This window comes from Chiloscyllium plagiosum, unplaced genomic scaffold (genome assembly GCF_037043375.1).
Source record: "Chiloscyllium plagiosum isolate Xiang-an unplaced genomic scaffold, Cpla_swu_hap1 HiC_scaffold_7, whole genome shotgun sequence".
Taxonomy (NCBI): Eukaryota; Metazoa; Chordata; class Chondrichthyes; order Orectolobiformes; family Hemiscylliidae; genus Chiloscyllium; species Chiloscyllium plagiosum.
Genome location: NW_028270145.1, coordinates 37,359,401 through 37,381,601, shown reverse-complemented (window position 1 = coordinate 37,381,601; position 22,201 = coordinate 37,359,401). Strand labels below are relative to the sequence as shown.

Below are 22,201 nucleotides of genomic sequence, written 5' to 3'. Positions count from 1 at the left end.
CTCATCTGTACCTGCGGACTTGTCTGCCTTAATGCCTTTTAGAACACCCAACCCTTCCCCCCTCCTTATGACGACTTGACCTAGAGCAAACATCTATCCCTAACCTAAACATCCGTCATGTCCCTCTCCTCAGTGATAACAAACGCAAAGTCCTCATTAAGAATCTCACCTACTTTCTGACTCCACGCATTAACTTCTCTACTTTATCCTCGAGTGGGCCAACCCTTTCTCTAGTTACCCTCTTGCTCCTTATAAATAAACGGCTTTGGGATTTTCCTTAACCCTATTTGCTAAAGATATTTCACGACCTCTTTTAACCCTCTTAATTCCTCGTTTCAGATTGGTCCTACTTTCCAGACATTCTCCCAAAGCTTCATCTGTTTTCAGTTGCCTTGACCTTGTGTACGCTTCCTTTTTCCTCTTAGCTAGTGTCACAATTTCACCTGTCATCCATGGTTCCCTAATCTTGCCATTTCTATCCCTCATTTTCACAGGGACATGTCTGTCCTGCACTTTAATCAACCTATCTTTAAAAGCCTCCCACCTGTCAAATGTGGACTTACCTTCAAACAGCTGCCATTCCACATTCCCCAACTCTTGCCGAGTTTTGCTATAGTTGGCCTTCTCCCAATTTAGCACTCATCCTTTAGGACCACTCTTGTCATTGTGCATGAGTATTTTAACACTTATGGATTTGTGATCACTATTCCCAAAATAATCTCCTACTGAAACTTCATTCACCTGGCCGGGCTCATTCCCCAACACCAGGTCCAGTATGCCCTCTTCCCGAGTCGGACTATTTACATGCTGCTCTATAAAACCCTCCTGGATGCTCCTTACAAATTCTGCTTCATCTAAACCTCTAACACTAAGTAAATCCCAGTCAAAATTGGGAAAATTAAAGTCTCTCATCACCGCCACCCTGTTGCTCCTACGTCTTTCCATAATCTGTTTATGTATCTCATGCTTGCTGTTGGGAGGCCTGTAGTACAGCCCCAACATTCACCCTTCCTATTTCTGAGCTCTGCCCATAATACCTCACTGCTCGAGTACTCCATGGTGCTCTCCTTCAGCACAGCTGTGATATCCTCTCTGACCAGTAATGTAAATCCTTCACCCCTTTTACCTCCCTCTCTATCCCGCCTGAAGCATCTATATCCTGGGATATTTAGTTGCCAATCATACCCTTCCCTCAAACAAGTCTTAGTAATAGCAATAACATCATACTCCCAGGTACTAATCCAAGCCCCAAGTTCATCTGCCTTACCGACTACATGTCTCACATTAAAACAAATGCACCTCAGACCACCTGTCCTTTTGTGCTCATCATCTGCTTCCTGCTTACTCTTCCCCTTAGTCACGCTGACTTCATTTTCTAGTTCCTTACAGGCTTTAGTTACTACCTCCTTACTGTCCACTAACCTCCTCATTTGGTTCCCATCACCGTGCCACTTTAGTTTAAACCCTCCCCAATTGTGTTAGCAAAAGCACCCTCCGAGGACACTGGTTCCAGTCCAGCCCAGGTGTAGACCATCCAATTTGTATTAGTACCACTTCACCCAAAACTGGTCTCAATGTCCCAAAGATCTCCCTGCACCATCTCTCAGGCCACTCATTCATCCTGCCTATTCTTTCGTTTCTACTCTGACTAGCATGTGGCACTGGTAGCAATCCTACCTGTGAGGTCATACCTTTTAACCTGGCTCCTAAATCCCTAAATTCTGTTTGTCGGACCTCATCCTGTTTCTTACCTATATCATTGGTGCCAATATGCACCATGACAGCTGGCTATTCACCCTTCCCCTTCGGAATGTTCTGCAGCCGATCTGAGACATTCCTGACCCATACACCTGGGAGGCAACACATCATTTAGGAGTCTCGTTTTCGACCACAGAATTGCCTGTCTAATCCCCTTACAATTGAATCCCCTATGACTATAGCCTTTCCACACTTTTTCCTGCCCTTCTGAACAGCAGAGCCAGCCATGGTGCCATGAACTACTGCTGCCTTCCAGGAGAAAGTGAGGACTGCAGATGCTAGAGATCAGAGCAGAAAATGTGTTGCTGGAAAAGCGCAGCAGGTCAGGCAGCATCCAAGGAGCAGGAGAATCGACGTTTCGGGCATAAGCCCTTCTTCAGGAATGAAGAAAGTGTGTCCAGCAGGCTAAGATAAATCGTAGGGAGGAGGGCCTTGGGGGAGGGGAGTTGGAAATGCGATAGGTGGAAGGAGGTCAAGGTGAGGGTGATAGGCTGGAGTGGGGGTGGGGGCGGAGAGGTCAGGAAAAAGATTGCAGGTTAGGAAGGTGGTGCTGAGTTCGAGGGATTTGACTGAGACAAGGTGGGGGGAGGGGAAATGAGGAAACTGGAGAAATCTGAGTTCATCCCTTGTGGTTGGAGGGTTCCTAGGCGGAAGATGAGGCGCTCTTCCTCCAACCGTTGTGTTGCTATGGTCTGGCGATGGAGGAGTCCAAGGACCTGCATGTCCTTGGTGGAGTGGGAGGGGGAGTTGAAGTGTTGAGCCACGAGGTGGTTGGGTTGGTTGGTCTGGGTGTCCCAGAGGTGTTCTCCGAAACGTTCTGCAAGACCATAGCAACATGACGATTGGAGGAAGAACGCCTCATCTTCCACCTAGGAACCCTCCAACCACAGGGATGAACTCAGATTTCTCCAGTTTCCTCATTTTCCCTCCCCCCACCTTGTCTCAGTCAAATCCCTCGAACTCAGCACTGCCTTCCTAACCTGCAATCATCTTCCTGACCTCTCCGCCCCCACCCCACTCCGGTCTATCACCCTCACCTTGACCTCCTTCCACCTATCACATTTCCAACTCCCCTCCCCCAAGTCCGTCCTCCCTACCATTTATCTTAGCCTGCTGGACACACTTTCCTCATTCCTGAAGAAGGGCTCATGCCCAAAACGTCGATTCTCCTGCTCCTTGGATGCTGCCTGACCTGCTGCGCTTTTCCAGCAACACATTTTCTACAGCTGCCTTCCCCTGATGAGCCCATCTCCCCCAACTATATCAAAAACGGTATACCTATTTTGGAGGGAGATGACCGCAGGGGACACCTCCACTGTCTTCCTGCTCTTTCTCTGCCTTTTAGTCACCCATTTCCTTTCTCTCTCAGCAATCCTAACCTGCGGTGTGACCAATTCACTAAACCTGCTATCCACGACCACCTATGCATTGCAGGAGGGGGGCCTTCAGATTTTTCAGACACTGGGATCAGTTCAGGAGGAGGTGAGACAATCACAAATTGGACGGTCTACACCTGGGCCAAACTGGAACCAATGTCCTAGAGGGTGCTTTTGCTAACTCTGTTGGGGAAGGGTTTAAACTAATGTAGCAGGGGGATGGGAACCAAATGAGGAGGTTAGTGAACAGTAAGGAAGTAGTAACTAAAGTGAGTCCATCTGCAGCTGCAGAGCCGTCATGCGGTCTAACAAGAACTGCAGCTGGACACACTTTCTGCACGTGAAGGAGTCAGGGACATCAGCCGCATCCATGAGCTCCCACATTGAGCAAGAGGAGCGTAACATGGGTCTGAGATCTCCTGCCATTTTTAATTTTAAACTTAACTTAGTCCAACTATAATATCAACAAATAACAGAGGGAGCAACTCAGTATATTAGTCTTCAATGACTTAACAATAAGGACACCTAATTCCCTTTATCATTCCAACCTTGTACCATTTAAGAAGTACTCTGCAAATGTGTTCCTCCAACCAAAATAAACAACCTCACATTTTCCATATTTATATTCCATCTGCCGCGTTCTTGCCCACTCGCTAGGTCAGTCCAAATAGTCTTGAATCCACTTTGTATCTTTCTGACAGCAGTACAGTTTTGTATCATCATTCCAAACTTGGAAACATAATATGGTCCAAATCATTGAAATATCTTATGAACAGCTGGGGGACAAGTACTGATCGTTGTGGTATCACGCTAGTAACAACTTGCCAACATGAGACAGATGTGTTTGTTCCCACCCTCTGTTTTCTGTCTGTTAACCAATTCTTAATCCATGCCTGTAACATTACTTCTGTCCCATGCGCGTTAATTTTACTAAGCAACCTCCTGTAGGGGACGTTATCAGAGGTTTTCAGCAACTTCAAGTGTACCACCACTAGAATTCAGAAAACATAATGTCTTCATTTTTGCTTTGCATGTTTGCAGTTTATATGCTTTTCTGAGACATTGCCACTTTTAAAGAGACAGCCGTGCTGTTTGTTACTCAGGTCTGCCGTGTAGCTTGGCAAGAAGAAACCATTTCTTTTGCAGCGGAATGTGTAAATGTGTCTCTCAAAGGTGGGTTGATTCCTTTCCTGGCAAATGCTGCTAGTGCTCAAGGCCTTGACTTCCAGTGGTTAGCTTTGCAGCTGCATGTGCTGGCTGCCAGAAATAGTGCCTTTCTTTCTCAGCATGGCTGGGCACACTGTTTACTTGTCAGCTTGAAAGGGGCCGAAAAGCTATTCTCTGTGGGTTACCTACTGAGAAAGAAGAGGGGGCAATTGAAGATTTGTTTTGTTCACACTGACTATGTCACTTGTATAATCACACATTCTGTTTACAGAAGTTTGTATCTATTAATACATCCTTAAGGCAGAAGAATGCCAGCTTGCATGAGGAATGATGCAAACCTTGAGAGCTGTAATCTTGCCAAGCTTTGAGTGGTGTGATCACAAGTTCACATCTGATGATTGGTGGATCTTGATTGATTATTGCTAGCTTGTGCCAGCCTTGCAGAGCAAATTGGAAGTTATACAAGTTGTAGCTATCTGAATCCCTTTGGAGCAACAGAACTGAGTCTTACAAGTCCAGTTTGCTTACTTGTATTTTCCAAAGCGTTTGTAACCTTGCCAGAGAATCCAACAAGAGCAATATAAGGCCTTTAAAAATAGAAGAAATGAAAGCAGGAGTCAGCCATTTATTCCTTTGGGCTTTGCTAATCAATAAGTTAGTTGCTGATTGGATTGTGGCCTTAATTCCATTTTCCTCTTGTCCCACCTTGACTCCTGTGTTAATCAAAAATCTGTTTAACTTAGCCCTGAATATATTCACAGACTCGGCCTCCACCACTTTCTTGGGAAGAGAATTCCAAACACTAATGACCTTCCGAAAGAAGAAATTCCTTCTCCTTTCCATCAGAATTATCGGCCCTTGTTTTGAAACTGCCCAGATTCTCCCATGATGGAAAGCATCCCCTCCACATCTCTTTCTGTTAAATCTGCTCGACATCTTCTATGTCTCACTCAGATCACCTCTGACTTCATGAAACTCCAGAGAGGGTTAGCCGAACCTGCTGAACCTCTCCTGGTAGGATGTCTCCTTCATTCCAGGAATCACCTCCTGTAGTTTTGCTGAACAACACCCACTTCTGATGCCACATAATCAGACCTTCCAATGTGCTTTACAGGAGCATTATTAGATGAACTTCGATACTGGACCTCGTGAGGAAATATTAGAAGAGATGACCAAATGTTTTAATGATAGATTTAAGAAACGTCTGTCAGGAGTTGGAGAGGGTAAAGGAGAGAAATCCAGAGTTTCAGTGCTAGGCAGCTTAAGATATGATTGCCGTTGTCGTGGCAGCCATGAAGGAAATTGAAAAGGTGCAAGAGGCCAGGATTGAAAGAACTCTGAAGGTTGGAGGGCACTGGATCATGACGGCTCTTTGTTATCAGTTGCTGACTATATTTGGAAGATAAACGTTTGGCTTACAAAGGACAGCCCCAGCCTGGGACAGATTGTTTTGCATCCTTGACCTCCTAGTCCAGAGTAGAGACATTACCAACATACCCTAAGTGCCTCTCTTGGTCTGCTTTACTGGGACATTTTGTACAACTGGGTCTGCTTTATTTTCTAATCAATCTATTCAGCGATTTTATTACACAGCTCTAAAACAGATAGGACTTCACCCTGGATCTCCTGCCTCAGAAGTAGGGACATTGCTTCTGTGCCACACAGCCCTCAGATCTGCTTTGTAATACTTTCTAATCAGCCTATTCATCAAAAATAATAACCCAAACTTCAAGCTGAGTCCGGTTGCAAACACAGCCTCATGAGGATCCACTGATAGATGAATATCATGGAATCCCTACAGTGTGGAAACAGGCCCTTAAGACCCAACAAGTCCACACCGACCCTCTGAAAAGTATCCCACCCAGACTCATTCCCCTACCCTATTAATCTACGTTTTCTCTGATTAATATACCCAGCCTACACATCCCTGAACACTATGGACAATTTAGCATGACCAGTTCACCTAACCTGCACAGCTTTGTGACTGTGGGACCAGAGCACCCGGAGGAAACCCATTGTGAGGATGTGCAGACAGTCGCCCGAGGCTGGAATTGAACTTGGGTCCCTGGTGCTGTGAGGCAGCCGTGCTAACCACTGAGCCACCTTGCCAGTGTGAGAGATTAAAGGATCTGTCTGTTAACAAAAAAGATTGAGTCTTTATGGTTTTGGACAGAAAATCTCAAGGACCACTAATATTTAAATCGGTAGCTCAGCTATAACTTTTTTGAAAGACAGCAATTTTAATACGTCGTTTTGATACTTCCAGTATACTTCAGATTTCTCTCCCACTTGAAAGAGTATTTCCTATCTGAGGTTCCTCCGGGATCATTTTATCATTAGCTTCTCAAGTGAGCCGAGCTGCCCTGTGTTGCACTGCACATCAAGCCATTTAAAGTGAATGGGTTTGACAGGATTCTGTGTGCCACTGGTCTCTTACCAGTTTATGAGGAAATATGAGAGTCAGCGGAAAGCACTTTCAACTTTGAGCCAGAAGATTATGGGTTCTCATCTCCCTGTAGAGAATTGAACACATTACCCAGGCAAACACATAATCCAGGCCAACACACTCCCACTGCAGTACTAGAGGAGTGTCAGAGTACTGTCTTCCAGCCAAGGCATTAGACTAAGGCTCTGTCTTGATTACTTAGTTAAAAATCTTGCAATGCCAAGTTATAGTCCAACAGGTTAATTTGAAAGGACAAGCTCTCGGAATGCTGCTCCTTTGTCAGGTAGCTGATGGGGGCGGAATAATAAGGCACCGAATTTATAGTAAAAGATCAAAGTGTCATCCAATTGATGTGATGCATTGAACTTATTGATAACTTAGAGTTGAAAGATGATGTAGAAATACAGGTTGTTCTTTGTTGTGCCTGCAATAGGTGAGTTGGTACTTCCTGAAAGAAGGACACTTGTGGACTGTATGGTATGAATGACTACTTCAGTGAAAGAGCATCTGTTGCCAAGAGTCAGTTAAGGTTGGATTTTATTTACTACAGGCCTTGCAGTGTATCAAGTGGGAATTAAAATTAAAATAAGAATGGGAATGTGGAGTAATCAGATTGGCCATTATCTCCCATTCTCTTATTTTATGTTGGAGCAGTCTCTAGAGGCCGAGTGGGCTACTCTTGCCCTTAATTCACATGCTGTAGGATGTTTCTAAAACATGCTGCTGGTGGATTTTAGATGTGGGCCTTGTCAGGCCTTTTTCATGTTTGTTTGCTAGTCTGTGAGGTGGGGAGTATGCTAGCTGAGAACACCTGTCAGCTTTACACATTCAGGTGCGAAGTTCCTTGTGAGTTTTTGTTCCTAATATACCTCTTCTAGGTTGCATAATAAATTAGCTGTTAATGTTTCCCAAGTTTCAGCAATTACAGTTTTTACCCTCTTGCATTGCTGCGAACATGAGTTTGTTAGCGGTGGCCACTGGGAGACATTTTCTCAATGGCTGCAGTTGTTTTGTTTTTCCGCTGTCATTGATTTAGGGGATTTTAATGCTGCAAAATTGAACATGTTTTCATTTTTTGTAGTTGTTGACCTTGAGAGGTTTTACTCAAATATAGCATAGGATAAATGTAGAGCGAAGCGTCCTTTTGTTCGATAGTATTGTTCTTGATAATGTGCCTCCACTGTTCAACTCTACTAGTATTTGAAATCTCCCATTCCAATCACTCTCATAGCTTATCTGAATAAAACCAGCAACCATTATAAATACGAGGAAGCTTAATAGTATGGGTTCAGTTTAATTCAATTTAAGAGTGTTACAGCCATGTGGGAAGAAGGATGTTAATTTTGTGGGGGCTTCACAGTTGTCTTATTATAGGGAGTTAATGATCTGCAGCAATTTTCTGATAGAGTAGATATTTTCTGATCAACCTGTTCAATTGTGTTTAGAAAGCAGAAGTTTAGATATGATTCTTTGTTTAATAAAGAAAGTATGCCACCATGATAATTGGAAATAGTTCACTGATGCCAGAGGGGAGATAAGCCGTTGGTGCGGAGCGTGTAGTCCTGTTGAGATTGTGGGGACAGCATCCTGCATATTAGTCAAGGTATTAGCGAACTCTTCCCTGGGTCTTCCTTCAGTTCTTTTTAATGGTCCATCTTGCAGCTAGAGAAGCCACATCTCTGAGGAATGCCTTTAAAGACTGCCTGATGAGGATTGCCATCTGCTCCAGAGCATTTGTTGATTTACCCCAGTTCTACAGGCTGTTAGCCTATGCTCTGTCAGTCAATTGTCTGAAACCGGTGACTAAGAGGAGCTGTTCACAATGCCAGGATGATTGTTGTCCCTTTGTCTACCTTCATTTCTAGGTTAGGGTTTTCATTCCTTCTAAGAACAACACATTCTTATTTTCAAAAACACTCACTCGTAATAGGGTACTGAGGTGCCTGATAAATCTTTTGTTTAGGCTAGGAGAAGACCAGTTACTACTATAACACAATTAAGTAAGGTCTCATGTGGGACTAGATTAAGTTAGTTTTAAAAAGGATTCCAATTTCTAACAAAGGAAGGAAGGAAAGAATTACATTTATATTGTAGCTTTCACAACTTTCAGATATCCCAAAGTGTTTTACAGCAAATGTAGCAGTTTTCAGTGAGTCACCGTTGTTTCAGAGGGAAGATTATCTAATTTTGCATCTGAAAGATAGCATCTGCAGCAATACTGTACACCTTCAAAATATTTTGCTTGAAATCCTGGTGAAATGCTAGAACCCGTAACGTTCTGACTCTGAGAGCATCTCCCACTGAGCCACAGCTGAGATGTTTGAACAGAGACTTTGGGTTTTATTAATCTAGATTGAGCTAATAGTTAAGAGACAATGAAAAAGAACCTGAATTTATTAATCACCTTTTATAATCTCAGTGAAGTCCTTCTGAAACATGGCCAGCAGTCTGCACACAACATGCGTTCACAAAAAAGAATTGTGATAGTCACTAGGTGACCTGACTGTTTTAGCAATGTTGCTTACGGGATAGAAATTGATTGATGGTGCTATAATTGATCTTCAAAATAGTGTCATGGTTTAATTTAGAGTCATAGATATGTACAGCACGGAAACAGACCCTTGGGTCCAACACGTCCATGCCGACCAGATACCCTAACTTAATCTAGTCCCACCTGCCAGCACCCAGCCCATATCCCTCCAAACCCTTCCTATTCATATACCCATCCAGATGCCTTTTAAATGTTGTAATTATACTAGCCACCACCACCTCCTTTGGCAGCTCTTCCCATACATGCACCACTGTCTGTGTGAAAACGCTGCCTCTTAGGCCCATTTTAAATCTTTCCCCTTTCATCTTAAACCTATGTCCTCTCGTTTTGGACTCCCCTACCCCAGGGAAAAGACCTTGGCTATTCACCCTATCCATGCCTCTCATGATTTTATAAGTTCACCTGTCAGTCTCTGATGCTCCTGGGAAAATAGCCCCAGCCTATTCAGCCTTTCCTTGTAGCTCCAACCCTTGCAACATCCTTGTAAATCTTTTCTGAAACCTTTCACAACATCCTTCCTATAGCAAGGAGGCCAGAATTGCTCACAGTATTGTAAAATTGGCCTGACCAATGTCCTATATCGCTGCAACATGACTTCCCAACTCCTATACTTAGTGCATTGACCAATAAAGGCAAGCATATCAAAGGCTTTCTTCACTATCCTGCCTACCCGGAACTCTGCTTTCAAGGAACTATGAACTTGTAATACAAGGTCTCTTTGTTCAGCAAGAATCCCCAGGACCTTACCATTAAGTGGATAAATCCTACCCTGATTTGCCTTTCCAAGATGCAGTACCTCACATTTATCTAAATTAAACTCCATCTGTCACTTCTTGGCCCATTGGCCCATCTGATCAAGATCACGTTGTAATCTGCGGTAACCTTTTTCGCTGTCCAATACACCTCCAATTTTGATGCCATCTGCAAACTTACTAACCATACCTCCTATGTTCACCTCCGAAAGCAATGGACCCAGTGCTGATTCTTGTGGCACACCACTGGTCACAGGCCTCCAGTCTGAAAAACAACCCTCCACCATCACCCTCTGTTTTCTACCTTTGAACCAGTTGTGTATCCAAATGGCTAGTTCTATTTGGATTTGATTTGATCTAACCTTGCTAACCAGTGTTCCATGAAGAACCTTGTTGAATGCCTTACTGAAGTCCATATAGATCATGTCTAGGGAAAACCCAAAGGCATTCTACACTTATGTGAGGAATAAGAGAATGATCAAAGAGATGGTAAGGCTGATCAGAGATCGTGGAGGGAATGTACCTGGAGTCTGAAGAGGTAGTGGAGGTGCTAAATGAGATTTTTGCTTCAGTATTCACTGGAGAGAGAAACCTTGTTGATAGTGAGAACACCGTGGACCAGGTAAAAAGCTTGAACAGAGTGATATTAAGAAAGTGGATGTGCTGGAAATTCTGGGAAGTGTCAAGATAGATAAGTCCCCAGGGCCAGACCAAATACATCCAAAGTTACTACAAGAAGCGAGGAATGAGATTGCCATGCCTCTGGCAATGATCTTTTCATCCTCACTCTCCACGGGTGCAGTACTGGCTGATTGGAGGATGGCAAATGTTGTTCCTCTGTTCAAGAAAGGGAATAGGGGAATCCCTGGGAATTACAGACCAATCAGTCTTACGTCTGTGGTAGGCAAAGTACTGGAAAGGATCTGAGAGATAGTCATAAATCCTATTTGGAAAAACATCATTTGATTAAAGCTAGTCAGCATGGCTTTGTGAGGAATAGGTCATGCCTCACAAGCCTTATTGAGTTCTTTGAGAATGTGACGAGACAAGTTGATGAAGGTCGAACAGTGGATGTGGTGTATATAGATTTCAGTAAGGCATTTGATAAGGTTCCCCAAGGTAAGCTCATTCAGAAAGTTAGCAGGTATGGGATACAGGGAAATGTGGCTGTCTGGATGAAAGAAGACAGCGAATGGTAGTGGATGGAAAGTATTCCACTTGGAGGTCAGTGACCAGTCATGTCCCACAGGGATTTGTTATTGCATCTCTGCACTTTGTAATTTTTTTATGAATGACTTGGATGAGGAAGTGGAAGGATGGCTGACCCTTTGACTTGAAACGTCAGCTCTTTTCTCTCCTTACAGATGCTGCCAGACCTGCTGAGATTTTCCAGCATTTCCTCTCTTGGTGATGGATTAGTAAGTTTGCTGATGGCACAAAGGTCAGTGGTGGTGTAGATAGTGTCGAGGGCTTTTGCAGGCTACAACAAGGCATTGACAGGATGCAGAGCTGGGCTGAGAAGTGGCAGATAGAGTTCAATCTGGATAAATGCAAAGTAATTCATTTTTGAAGGTCGAATTTGAATGCTGAATACAGGGGTAAATACAGAATTCTTGGCAGTGTGGAGGAACAGTGGATCTTGGGTTCACATACATAGATCCCTCACAGTTACCACCCAAGTTGATAGGGTTTTTAAGGAGGTGTATGGTGTTTCATTAACAGGGATAAGTTTAAGAGCAGCAAGGTTTTGCTTCAGCTCTTTAAAACCCTGGTTAGACCACACTTGGAATATTGTATCTAGTTCTGGTTGTCTTATTATGGGAAGGATGTAGATGCTATAGAAAAGGTGCAGAGGAGATTTACCAGAATGCTGCTTGGATTGGAGGGCTTGTCTAATGAAGAGAGATTGAGTGAGCTAGGGCTTTTCACGCTGGAAAGAAGAAGGAAGAGAGGTGACTTGATTGGGGTGTACAAGAAATGCGAGGCATAGATAGAGTAAATAGCCAGAGACATTTCCCCAGGGCAGAAATGGCTGTTGTGAAGGGGTGATAATTTTAAGGTGATTGGAGAAAGGTATAGGGGAGATGTTAGAGGTAGCTCTTTATCCAGAGAGTGGTGGGTGTGGGGAATGCATTGCCAGTGGTGGTAGGAGAGTCAGAGACATTAGGGACATTTAAGCAACTGCTGGACAAGCACATGGACGGCAGTAAATTGAGGGATGTGTAGGTTAGGTTGATCTTAGATTAAGATAAATGCTCAGCACAACATCTGTTCTGTTCTATGTCCACTGCTCTGCCCTCATCAATCCTCTGTTACTTCAAAAACACTCAGTCAAATTAGTGAGACACGATTTACCACACACAAAGCCATGCTGTCTATCTCTAATCAGTCCTTGCCTTTCCAAAAACATATAAATTCTGATCCTCCAAATCCCCTGCAACAACTTGCCCACCTCTGATGTCTGGCTCACCAGTCTATAGCTCCCAGGCTTTTCCTTACCATCTTTCTTAAATAGTGGCACCACGTTAGCCAACCTCCAGTGTTCCAGCACCTCACCTGTGGTTATCGATGATGCAAATATTTCAGTAAGGGACCTAGCAATGACTTCCCTAGCTTTTCACAGAGTTCTAGGATACACCTGGGGAATTTATCCACATTTATGTGTTTTAAGACATCCAGCGCCATACTTCTATTATAGACATTTTTCAAAATGTTACTGTTTATTTCCCAGCAATTTCTAGCTTCCATATCCTTCTCCACAGTAAACACTGGTGCAAAATGCTTGTTTAGTATCTCTCCCAAATCCTGTGGTTCCACATATAGGTGGCCTTGCTGATCCTTAAGGGGCCCTATTCATTCCTTAGTTACTCTTTTGCCCTTAATGTATTTGTAGAATCCCTTTGGATTCCTCTTAATGCTATTTGCCAAAGCTATCTCATGCCCCTTTTTTGCCCTCCTGGTTTCCTTCTTAAGTACACTTCTAATGCCTTTATACTCTTCTAGGGATTTACTGAATCCCTGCTGCCTATGCTTGACATATGTTTCCTTTTTCTTGATCAAAACTTCAATTTCTCGCATCATCCAGCATTCCCTACCCTTACCAGCCTTCCCCTTCACCCTAACTGGAACATACTGTATTTGGACTCTGATTATCTCATTTCTGAAGGCTTCCCATTTTCTAGCCATCCTTTTACCTGCAAAATCTGCCCTCAATCAACTTTTGAAAGTTCTTGCCTCATACCATCAAAGTTGGTCACCTTCCAATTTAGAACTTTAATTTTTAGATCCTGTCTACCCTTTTCCATCATTATTTAAAAACTAATGGAATTATGGTCACTGGCCCCAAAGTGCTCCCGCACTGACACCCTAATCACTTGCCCTGCCTTATTTTCCAAGATTGAGTCAAGTTTTGCACCTTTTATATTCGGTACATCCACTTCTGTACCTAATTATGTACATCCATATCCACTCAAGAATAGTGAGATCCTTTGTTCAATATCTCATCCAAAAAGCACCGATTCTAGCAGGGCAGTACTCTCCCCCCCCCCAGCACTGTGCTGAAATGTCAGTCTAGATTTTTGTGCTTAAATCTCTGAACCCAGAATCGTCAGACTCAGAATAGTGGGAGGATGATGGCATTGGGGGATTACTAACTGAGCCATGCCTGATATGGAACAAACATATTACTAAAAGGATGTGGTTTAACTGGACTTTAGTAAGGCCTTTGATAAATTCCTGCTTTGAAGATTAGAGCCCATGGGATCCAAGACAAGTTGGCAAACAGGATCCAAAGTTGGTTTGCAAATAGGTGGCAAAAGGTGATGGTGGAAGGTTGTTTTTGTAACTGAAAGCCTGTGAGCTGAGGTGTATCACAGGGATCGATGCTGGGGTCCTTCCTGTTTTGTTATGCACTCTAATGACTTGGATGTAAATGTAGAAAGTACAATTCATAAATTGTTGGGGTTGTTGATAATAAGGAGGACTATTTCAGGCGACAGTCTGATATTGATCAGCTGGTAAATTGGGCACAGAATGGCAGATGAATTTCATCCTCATATGTACGAGGCCATGCCTTTTAGGAAGTTCTAATAAGGGAAGGATACACAATGAATGGTAGGTTCCTAGAGAGTACTGAGGAACAAAGGGATCTTGGTATACAAGTCCATAGATCCTACAAGGGGTTTCAGCACAGGTATACAGGGCAGTGATGAAGGCACACTAGATAGTTTCCTTTATTAGCTGAGATGTACAATATTGGAGCAAGGAAATCTTGTTATGACCTTATAAAACATCAGGCCACAGATGGAATACTGTGTGCAGTTTTGGTATTCCTGTTGAAGGGCTTTTGCCCGAAACGTCGATTTTCCTGCTCCTCGGATGCTGCCTGAACTGCTGTGCTCTTTCAGCGCCACTCTATTCCAGAATATGGTTTCCAGCATCTGCAGTCCTTGTTTTTACCTAGAGTATCAAAAGAGCATGACTGCGCTGGAGAGGGTGAAGGGGAGATTCACCCTCTGGGTCTGGGTTGAAAATGGATAGGTTGGGTTGTTTTTGCTGGAGCTGAGGAGGGGGGTATCTGATTGAGACATACTCAATGATGAGAGGTATAGACAGAGTAAATTGCAAAAATCTTTTCTCCATGACAGACGTATCCAAGACCAGAGGGCACAAATTTAAGGTGAAGGGTAAGTGTAAGAAGATCTAAGAAAACATTTTTCACTCAGAATGTAGCAAAAATCTGGAACACACTGCCAGAGAAGGTGGTGGAGGCAGGTACTCTCTCAACATTTAAGAATCATCTGAATGAGCACTTAAAATGCCAGAGCATGCTAAATGAGATTAGTCTGGTTTGGTGTTTGTTGGTCAGCACAGATATGGTGGGTTGAAGGGATGATCCTATGCTGTATGAGTCTACGAAACATAAAGAGGACCAATATTCTACCTATTGTTAAGTTCTTAGATAGATTTAGGAGAGGGGTCTGCTTACTGATGAGAAATGCCAGAAAAAAAAAGCAGGTGGTTATGATTCTCAGACAAGGTCATGAGAGATCATGAATGTTCTGCCAGTTGCTGGGGTGTTGATGTGCCTAATTGTTCCAGTGAAAAGAATTTGGTTCTAGGTGTGACTGCACTTACCAGTCTAGCAGGTATTACTTGAGAACTGCCTGCAGAAATCCCTTAGTCCCTCTGGGCCTTGGCGCTACCCCAATACGTAGTTAGTACATATTGTAGTCTGAATTATCTATGCTATAGGACAAGATCTAACCTGAGGTTTTGACGTCTACTGGAGTATCTTTAATCATTTACAAACTCTCATTGAGTTTTCATTCACTGAGAGTCTTCCTGAATTGCCTGATTGTTCCAGTCCGTCAGCCAGTTCGAAAAGCAGTTTGGAAACCTTGAGATGTTTAACATAGCATTTGGCGTGGTCCTGCTAACTTGCGGGACAACGGTCAGTGATGAAAAATAAATGTGGAATTAGTTTATCTGGCCAAATAGACACAGCAAAATATGCACTCAGTACCAAATTCCCTCAGAGATGCTTGTAACTGCCATTAACTTTGTGGTAATCAATATAGCCAAAATGCTGAAGGCTTTTCTGTGCACATTGAAATGTTTTGGTAATGCCTGAATAAAACTATGAATCACATCACAGAGAGCCAAGGAGGCTTCATCCTTGAATGTATTCAACACAGAAATAAGTCAATTTCCAGATGCTGAAGGTATCAAGGGGTATGTGGATAGCATGAGTGAGTGGTGTTGAGGTAGACGATAATCAGTGAGTGGGATGGTGGGCCAGGCTCAAGGGACTGAATGTTGTACTCCTCCCAGATTCTGAGGATGAAACTTTATAATATGCTTTACTGTATACACTGCATGTTTCTTATCCACCATTCCCTGTTTTCACACAACTCCTGAATTTTATAGTTGTAGTATACAACACAATTGTAAACCTTTATCATCCACACTCTCTGCAATTCTACTCTCCCAAAGTAGAAAAACAATGGGCAATAAATAGGTGACATCAGGAGCACAGCAATATTACTGCGGTTGGCCAGACATTGATTCATGTTGATTCTCTAGGTGTGTCTGTCACTTAATTAGTAGTACCCTCACCTCGGAGACTGAAGGTCTTAGGTTCCAGCTGATCTGCTTGATACCATGGTTCTGATTGTGAGATCTTGCTCGAGTACGGAATTAACTGCTGTAACTCCTACATTAAAACTGTTACCACACCTCAAAAGTATTTCATTGTCTACAAATGATGTGGAGCAGCTGATGTTGGACTGGGGTGGACAAAGTTAAAAATCACACAACACGAGGTTTCAGTCCAACAGGTTTATTGTATTTGGAAGTACTTGCTTTCGGAGCGCTGCTCCTTCACCAGGTAGCAGATGAAGGAGCAGCGCTCCGAAAGCTAGTGCTTCCAAATAAACCTGTTGGACTATAACCTGGTATTGTATGGTTATTTTAACATTGTATGCAAAGTCACAAAAGTCTGAAAGCAGTGAAATAAGTGTGTGCCCCTCTGTCATTGTGACAGAGGCAACGTGCTCGGTTAAAGCAGGAGACAATCAACCCCAGGCCACACTTATTTATTACTGGTGGAGTACCTATTAAAAGACCTGAAAGCACATTCTTTACCTACCCCCAGCCACCAGGAGATCAGTGAGGGTTAAAATTTAAAAGAATTTTAAAATCTAATATTTGTTTTATGTGGAGTCAATGTAAAATTCTAAGTGAGAATCAAACTCGCTTCTGAAGGCTGTGTTATGTTCAGGAACAAACAAGAAAAAAATCCTCACAGAGTGAAATATTGTGGGGTGATGGAAACTTGAAGGACAACACAGACAGCGCTGGAAATACTTAGCATCTGTGGAGAGAGAGAGAGAGAAAACCAAGTTTGTGTTTCAGATTGTTTACCTTCTGCTGGAATTCAGTTCTCATCTGTGGAGATTTTGTGAGCTAGTGATATATCAAGTTACCTTTTGCCCCGGTACCTGCCTCCATCCCTTGGGTAGTCTGCTAGCCACAGATTATGTTTCTTGTTGGTTTTCCACCAAATAAATTTGGGTCATTCTATTGAAACACTAAACATGGCTTTGGTTTTGACATCTTGCTTCCAGCCCTCCTTTGAGGCTGTCATTTTTCTTTTTAAAGAAGGAAAATCATTACCAGGCTATGATGTTTCAGCATATGGTGAAAGTTGCACAGCATATGTCTTTAAGTGATTTCACTCAGGGGAAGAGAACACTCTGTTTTAATTACTCTTTGGATGCAGTGCATCACTTTGAAGTTACATTTCACATCATTGGCTCTAAAAAATAATTTAGTGGAGCCTTTGGAAGTGTAGATTTACTTGGTCCAGGTTTCACAGTTCAGCCAAGGGTGCATAAATTCACATCTGATCCAGGCGTTAAAAATTCTCTTTCATTGAACTGATCTCAGTCAGACTCAACCACTAGCCCCCATCATGTGATATAAGAACATATGGAATGTGAGCAGGAATAGGCCGCGAGATCCCTTGAGCTTGCTTTGCCATTCGCTACGATCATGTTGATCTGATCCTGATGTAAATTCCACCTTTCTGTATGTTAACATAGCTCTCAACTACCCTGCAGTCTAAAAATAAACATGCATGTTGAGTCCACTCAATAACTCCAGCTCCACTCCTCTCTGGGGTGGAAAAGAAGATTTGTAACCCTCTCAGAAGAAACTCCACCTATTTTCAAGTTTAAAAGGGCAAACCTCTATTCTGAATCTACACCACCTGCATCTAGAATCCTGTCTACTGGAGAAATAATCTACTTTGTCGAGCTCTCTCAGATCGTACTTCAGTAAGATCACTTCTTACTTTTCTGGACTCCCATGAGTAAAGGCCCAACCTGCTCAATCTTTCCTCATAAGACAACACCCTTGGCCCAGGAATCAGCCAAGTGAACCTTCATTGAGCTGCCTCCAATACAACCCTTATTAAGTAAGAAGACTCGGGTGTCATCTCAGCAATGCCATGTGCAGTTGTATCAAGATAAGTACGTACCTGTCAGGCAGGGAGGAAGTGGTCAAGTGAGGGAGCCATGATTTACTACAGAAGTTGAATCTCTTGTCAAGAGGAAGAAGGAGGCTTATGTTAGGATGAGAAGTGAAGGCTCAGTTAGCGTGCTTGAGAGTTACAAGTTAGCCAGAAAAGACCTAAAGAGAGAGTTAAGAAGAGCCAGAAGGGGACATGAGATATCATTGGCAGATAGGATCAAGGAAAACCCCAAAGGTTGCTATAGGTATGTCAAGAATAAAAGATTAGGGTCAATCAAGGATAGTAGTGGGACATTATGCGTGGAGTCTGAGGAGATAGGAGAAGCACTAAATGAATATTTTTCATTGGTATTCGCATTGGAAAAAGACAATGTTGTCGAGGCAAATACTGAGATACAGGCCACTAGACTAGACGGGATTGAATTTCACAAGGAGGAGGTGTTAGCAATTCTGGAAATTGTGAAAATAGACAAGACCCCTGGCCGGATGGGATTTATCCTAGGATTCTCTGGGAAGTCAGGGAGGAGATTGCAGAGCCTTTGGCTTTGATCTTTATGTTGGTCATTATCTACTCAATTGCCAGAAAACTGGAGGATAGCAAATGTTGTCCCCTTGTTCAAGAAGGGGAGTAGAGACAATCCTGGTAATTACAGACCAGTGAGTCTTACTTCAGTTGTGGGTAAAGTATTGGAAATGGTTATAAGTGATAGGATTTATAATCATCAAGAGAGGAATAAGTTGATTCGGGATAGTCAACACAGTTTGTGAAGGGTACGTCGTGCCTCTCAAACCTTACTGAGTTCTTTGAGAAGGTGAGGATATAGCGGTTGATGTGGTGTATATGGATTTCCGTAAGGCGTTTCATAAGGTTCCCCAAACTAGGCTATTGCACAAGATATGGAGGCATGGGATTGAGGGTGATTTAGTGGTTTGGATCAGAAATTGGCTAGCTGAAAGAAGATAGAGGGTGGTGGTTGATGGGAACTGTTCGACGTGGAGTTTAGTCACTAGTGGTGTATCGCAAGGATCTGTTTTGGGTCCACTGCTGTTTGTCATTTTCATAGGACAGGCAGCATCCGAGGAGCAGGAAAATCGACGTTTCAATCAAAAGACCTTCATTATTTTGAGTGGCCAGTGGCCGTTCAGCAGTTACTGCATTTCAAATATTAACAATGTTTTTCTTCTCAACAGATGCTGCGAGACCTGCTGAGTTTCTCCAGCACTTGCTGCTTTTATTTCAGGTTTCAAGTTCTTAGTGTTTATACCCATGACATGAAACCCATTGCCTCCTTACAGATGATAGGGTCAGGGAGATGGAAATACCACTCCCGATGGCTGTCTGTGATCCTTGGTGGGAAGATCAGGTGTATGTGTGTGAATGCCAGGTGAGCACAGGATTGAGCTAAGCAGTGATTCTGTCTGTGGTGGAATAGGCTGCTTACTAGTCTCTGACTGGACTTGCACTTGCACAGAACAGCTGCTCTGATGAAGCTGTGGATGTCCGTTTAACTGTCCCCTCCATCATCAGTCCAGCCTTTGAGAGAAGGAATTGACACAGGCTAAACATAAGGTGAAAAAAATATCAATTGTGTTTTAAGAAGAAAAATCGAGTTAACTTTGTTTCTTTTAAATACACAGACTTTGGTTGACCAATGTTACTGTTTTGTGTTTTAATGCAGGTCCAGGCACAAGTGCGGAACGCCAAAGTTCAGTTTGACAAGTTAAAGAATGATGTGTGTCAGAAAGTAGACTTACTTGGAGCGAGCCGTTGCAATCTTCTTTCCCAGTCACTTGTTGCTTACCAGGTACTAATGCCTTGGAACGGAACACATCACACAACACGGTGCCATTAAATAGCAGCAATATGTCACTTTCAAATCTTGGGGCTTGGCGCATTATACAAGGAGACAGTGATTTTCCATTTCCATTTCTTGGCTGTTTGTCAATTTTAAAGACAGCATCACTCTCTTTAAATAAGTAGTATCATTTGGCATGGTGCACAGTTGGAGCTTACCTAATAAGAATTCCAGATACCTGCTGTAGAGGTTTCTGTTTTGAAGGGGAAGTATCATAACCCCTAAAACAGTTCAGTAGCTCCCCAAAACTTTGAGCTGTCTGGATGTCCAGTCATTTTATTATTCTTTGAATGTTTGTGTCATAAGCAAAGTTGACATTTATTCTCTCTCTCTCTCTCTCTCTTTCTCTCTTTTTCTCTCTCTTACCTCCACCGACCCCAAAAAAAAAAGTTGCCACAATGGAGCAGAACAACTTGCCAGGTCATATAATGGAACAGTTACCTAAAACATTCTTTATGCATAAAGTCCAGCAGGTTACCAATAGAAAATGCTGTGTCTGTTAAGGACCCAAAGGGCAGTTCTTTATATGTAAAAGTAGAGGGTATGGCTGACATATTAAATAAGTATCTTCCCTTCACAAAAGAAGTGAATGATGTGATGGTAACACAACAAAAAGGGAAAAGGGATAGGAAAGTAATAGGGTGTATGAAAGTGGATTAGCACGACCAAACGGTGTTAAGCTACCTGACCCAGATAGAATGTATCCTAATTTGCTGGAAGAAACAAAGGTAAAAATTGCAGAGGCGCTGGTCACGGTCTTTCAGCTCTGACTGGATACAAGAGTGGTGCTGGTGGACGAGAGGTTTGCAAACGTTACACCACTGTTCAACAACAGGGCAAAGGATTAAACACAGAACAAGAGACCAGCTTCCCTGTCGTGGTTAGCAAAGGAAAAATAAAATTCCTTTGGAAAGACCTGGATTTAAGAAAGGGACTCAAGGGATTTGCTAAAGTTAAATCATGTCTGACCAACTTGATTGATTTGTATGATGACATACCAGAGAAGGTTAATCAAGGGAGAGCAGTAGTCAGTATTGTACACATGGACGTTTGGAATGCATTCAGCAAAGTGTCATCCGAAAAAAGATGGAAGCCCATGGCAGGTCACAGTGTTGGCTTTGTGATTGGAGACACTGGGTACTAGTGATGGATGCTCTTCAGATTGGAGTGGTTTTCCCCATGGATGAGTTGCTCTTTTTATACCAGAAAAAAACTTTTATAAATGATCTTGACTCAGATGAACGAAACGATACTTGTAAAGTTTGTAGATAATATGCAACTCAGTGACGTAATAGATAATGAGGATAGTTGTAGACTCCAGGAAGAAGAAGTGGGCAGATAGAATTCATTCAGAGAAATGGAATGTGACATATTTCTGAGAGACCTTGGTCCTTGTATGCAAATTCCCAAAAGGCAGCATGGCAAGTTGATGTGGTTACAAATATGGATTTAGGAGTAGAGGCACAGAATATAAAAATGAAAGAAATCATGCTAAACTGTATAAATCACTGGTTAGGCCTCAGCTGGCAAATTGAAGACAATCCTGAGCATAAGATGTGACCTAATGGAGGTTTTCAAAGTGTTAAGAGGTTTTGATGAGGTGAGTAGAGAAAAACTATCCCCTCAAGAAGTGTCTCAGTATCCAAAGTTTATACATGTAAAATCATTGGAAGAGGTGATTTCGAGAACTTATTCCTTTTTGCTCAGAGTTCATGGAACACTTTACCAACAACATTGGTCAAAGATGATTCCATCAATAATTTCACAAGGCAGATGGTCAGATATGATGAAGAGCTTACACTGTTACAGAGAGAAAGCTGGAATGTGGAACAGGCAGGATCACAAGCCAGCACAGAAATGATGGCTGAATGGCCTCCTTCTGTGCTTTAACTTTCCATGATTCTGTATTGGTCAGATTGGATATGGGTAGCAGGTTTCCTTTCCACTTTCCTTTCCAAAAGCACTTTATTGAAACTTTTTGTTTTCAGGGTTTGTCTTTTATCAAACTGAATTCAAGTATAAAACATCCAGAATATTGGAAGTGGAACTCATCTTCTCTGGATTAATAGTCCAGTAGCATCATTACTATTATCGTACCCCCATCTCCTCTTGCATACGATGCAAGACATTAAGTATAAAGTCAGCCTTTTTCTTTATTTCATTCCATTAGCATATTTCTATCTGCAAAGTTTGGAGTCACAACCTAATGAGTGTGTGCTCTGTCACAACAGTTGTTCAAATATGTTTTGCTATTTATTAAT

At 42.6% G+C, this 22,201-nt stretch overlaps 1 protein-coding gene across 1 annotated transcript in view; it reads left to right on the top strand.

Annotated features, from left to right (window-relative positions):
• LOC122551458 (islet cell autoantigen 1-like protein) overlaps positions 1-22,201 on the top strand; it is a 139,107-nt gene that overhangs the window by 80,650 nt on the left and 36,256 nt on the right. Inside the window, exon 7 of the mRNA XM_043693391.2 lies at positions 19,764-19,889. Within this exon, the coding sequence (XP_043549326.1) occupies positions 19,764-19,889 (126 nt within the window). The remainder of the gene's footprint in view (positions 1-19,763; positions 19,890-22,201) is intronic.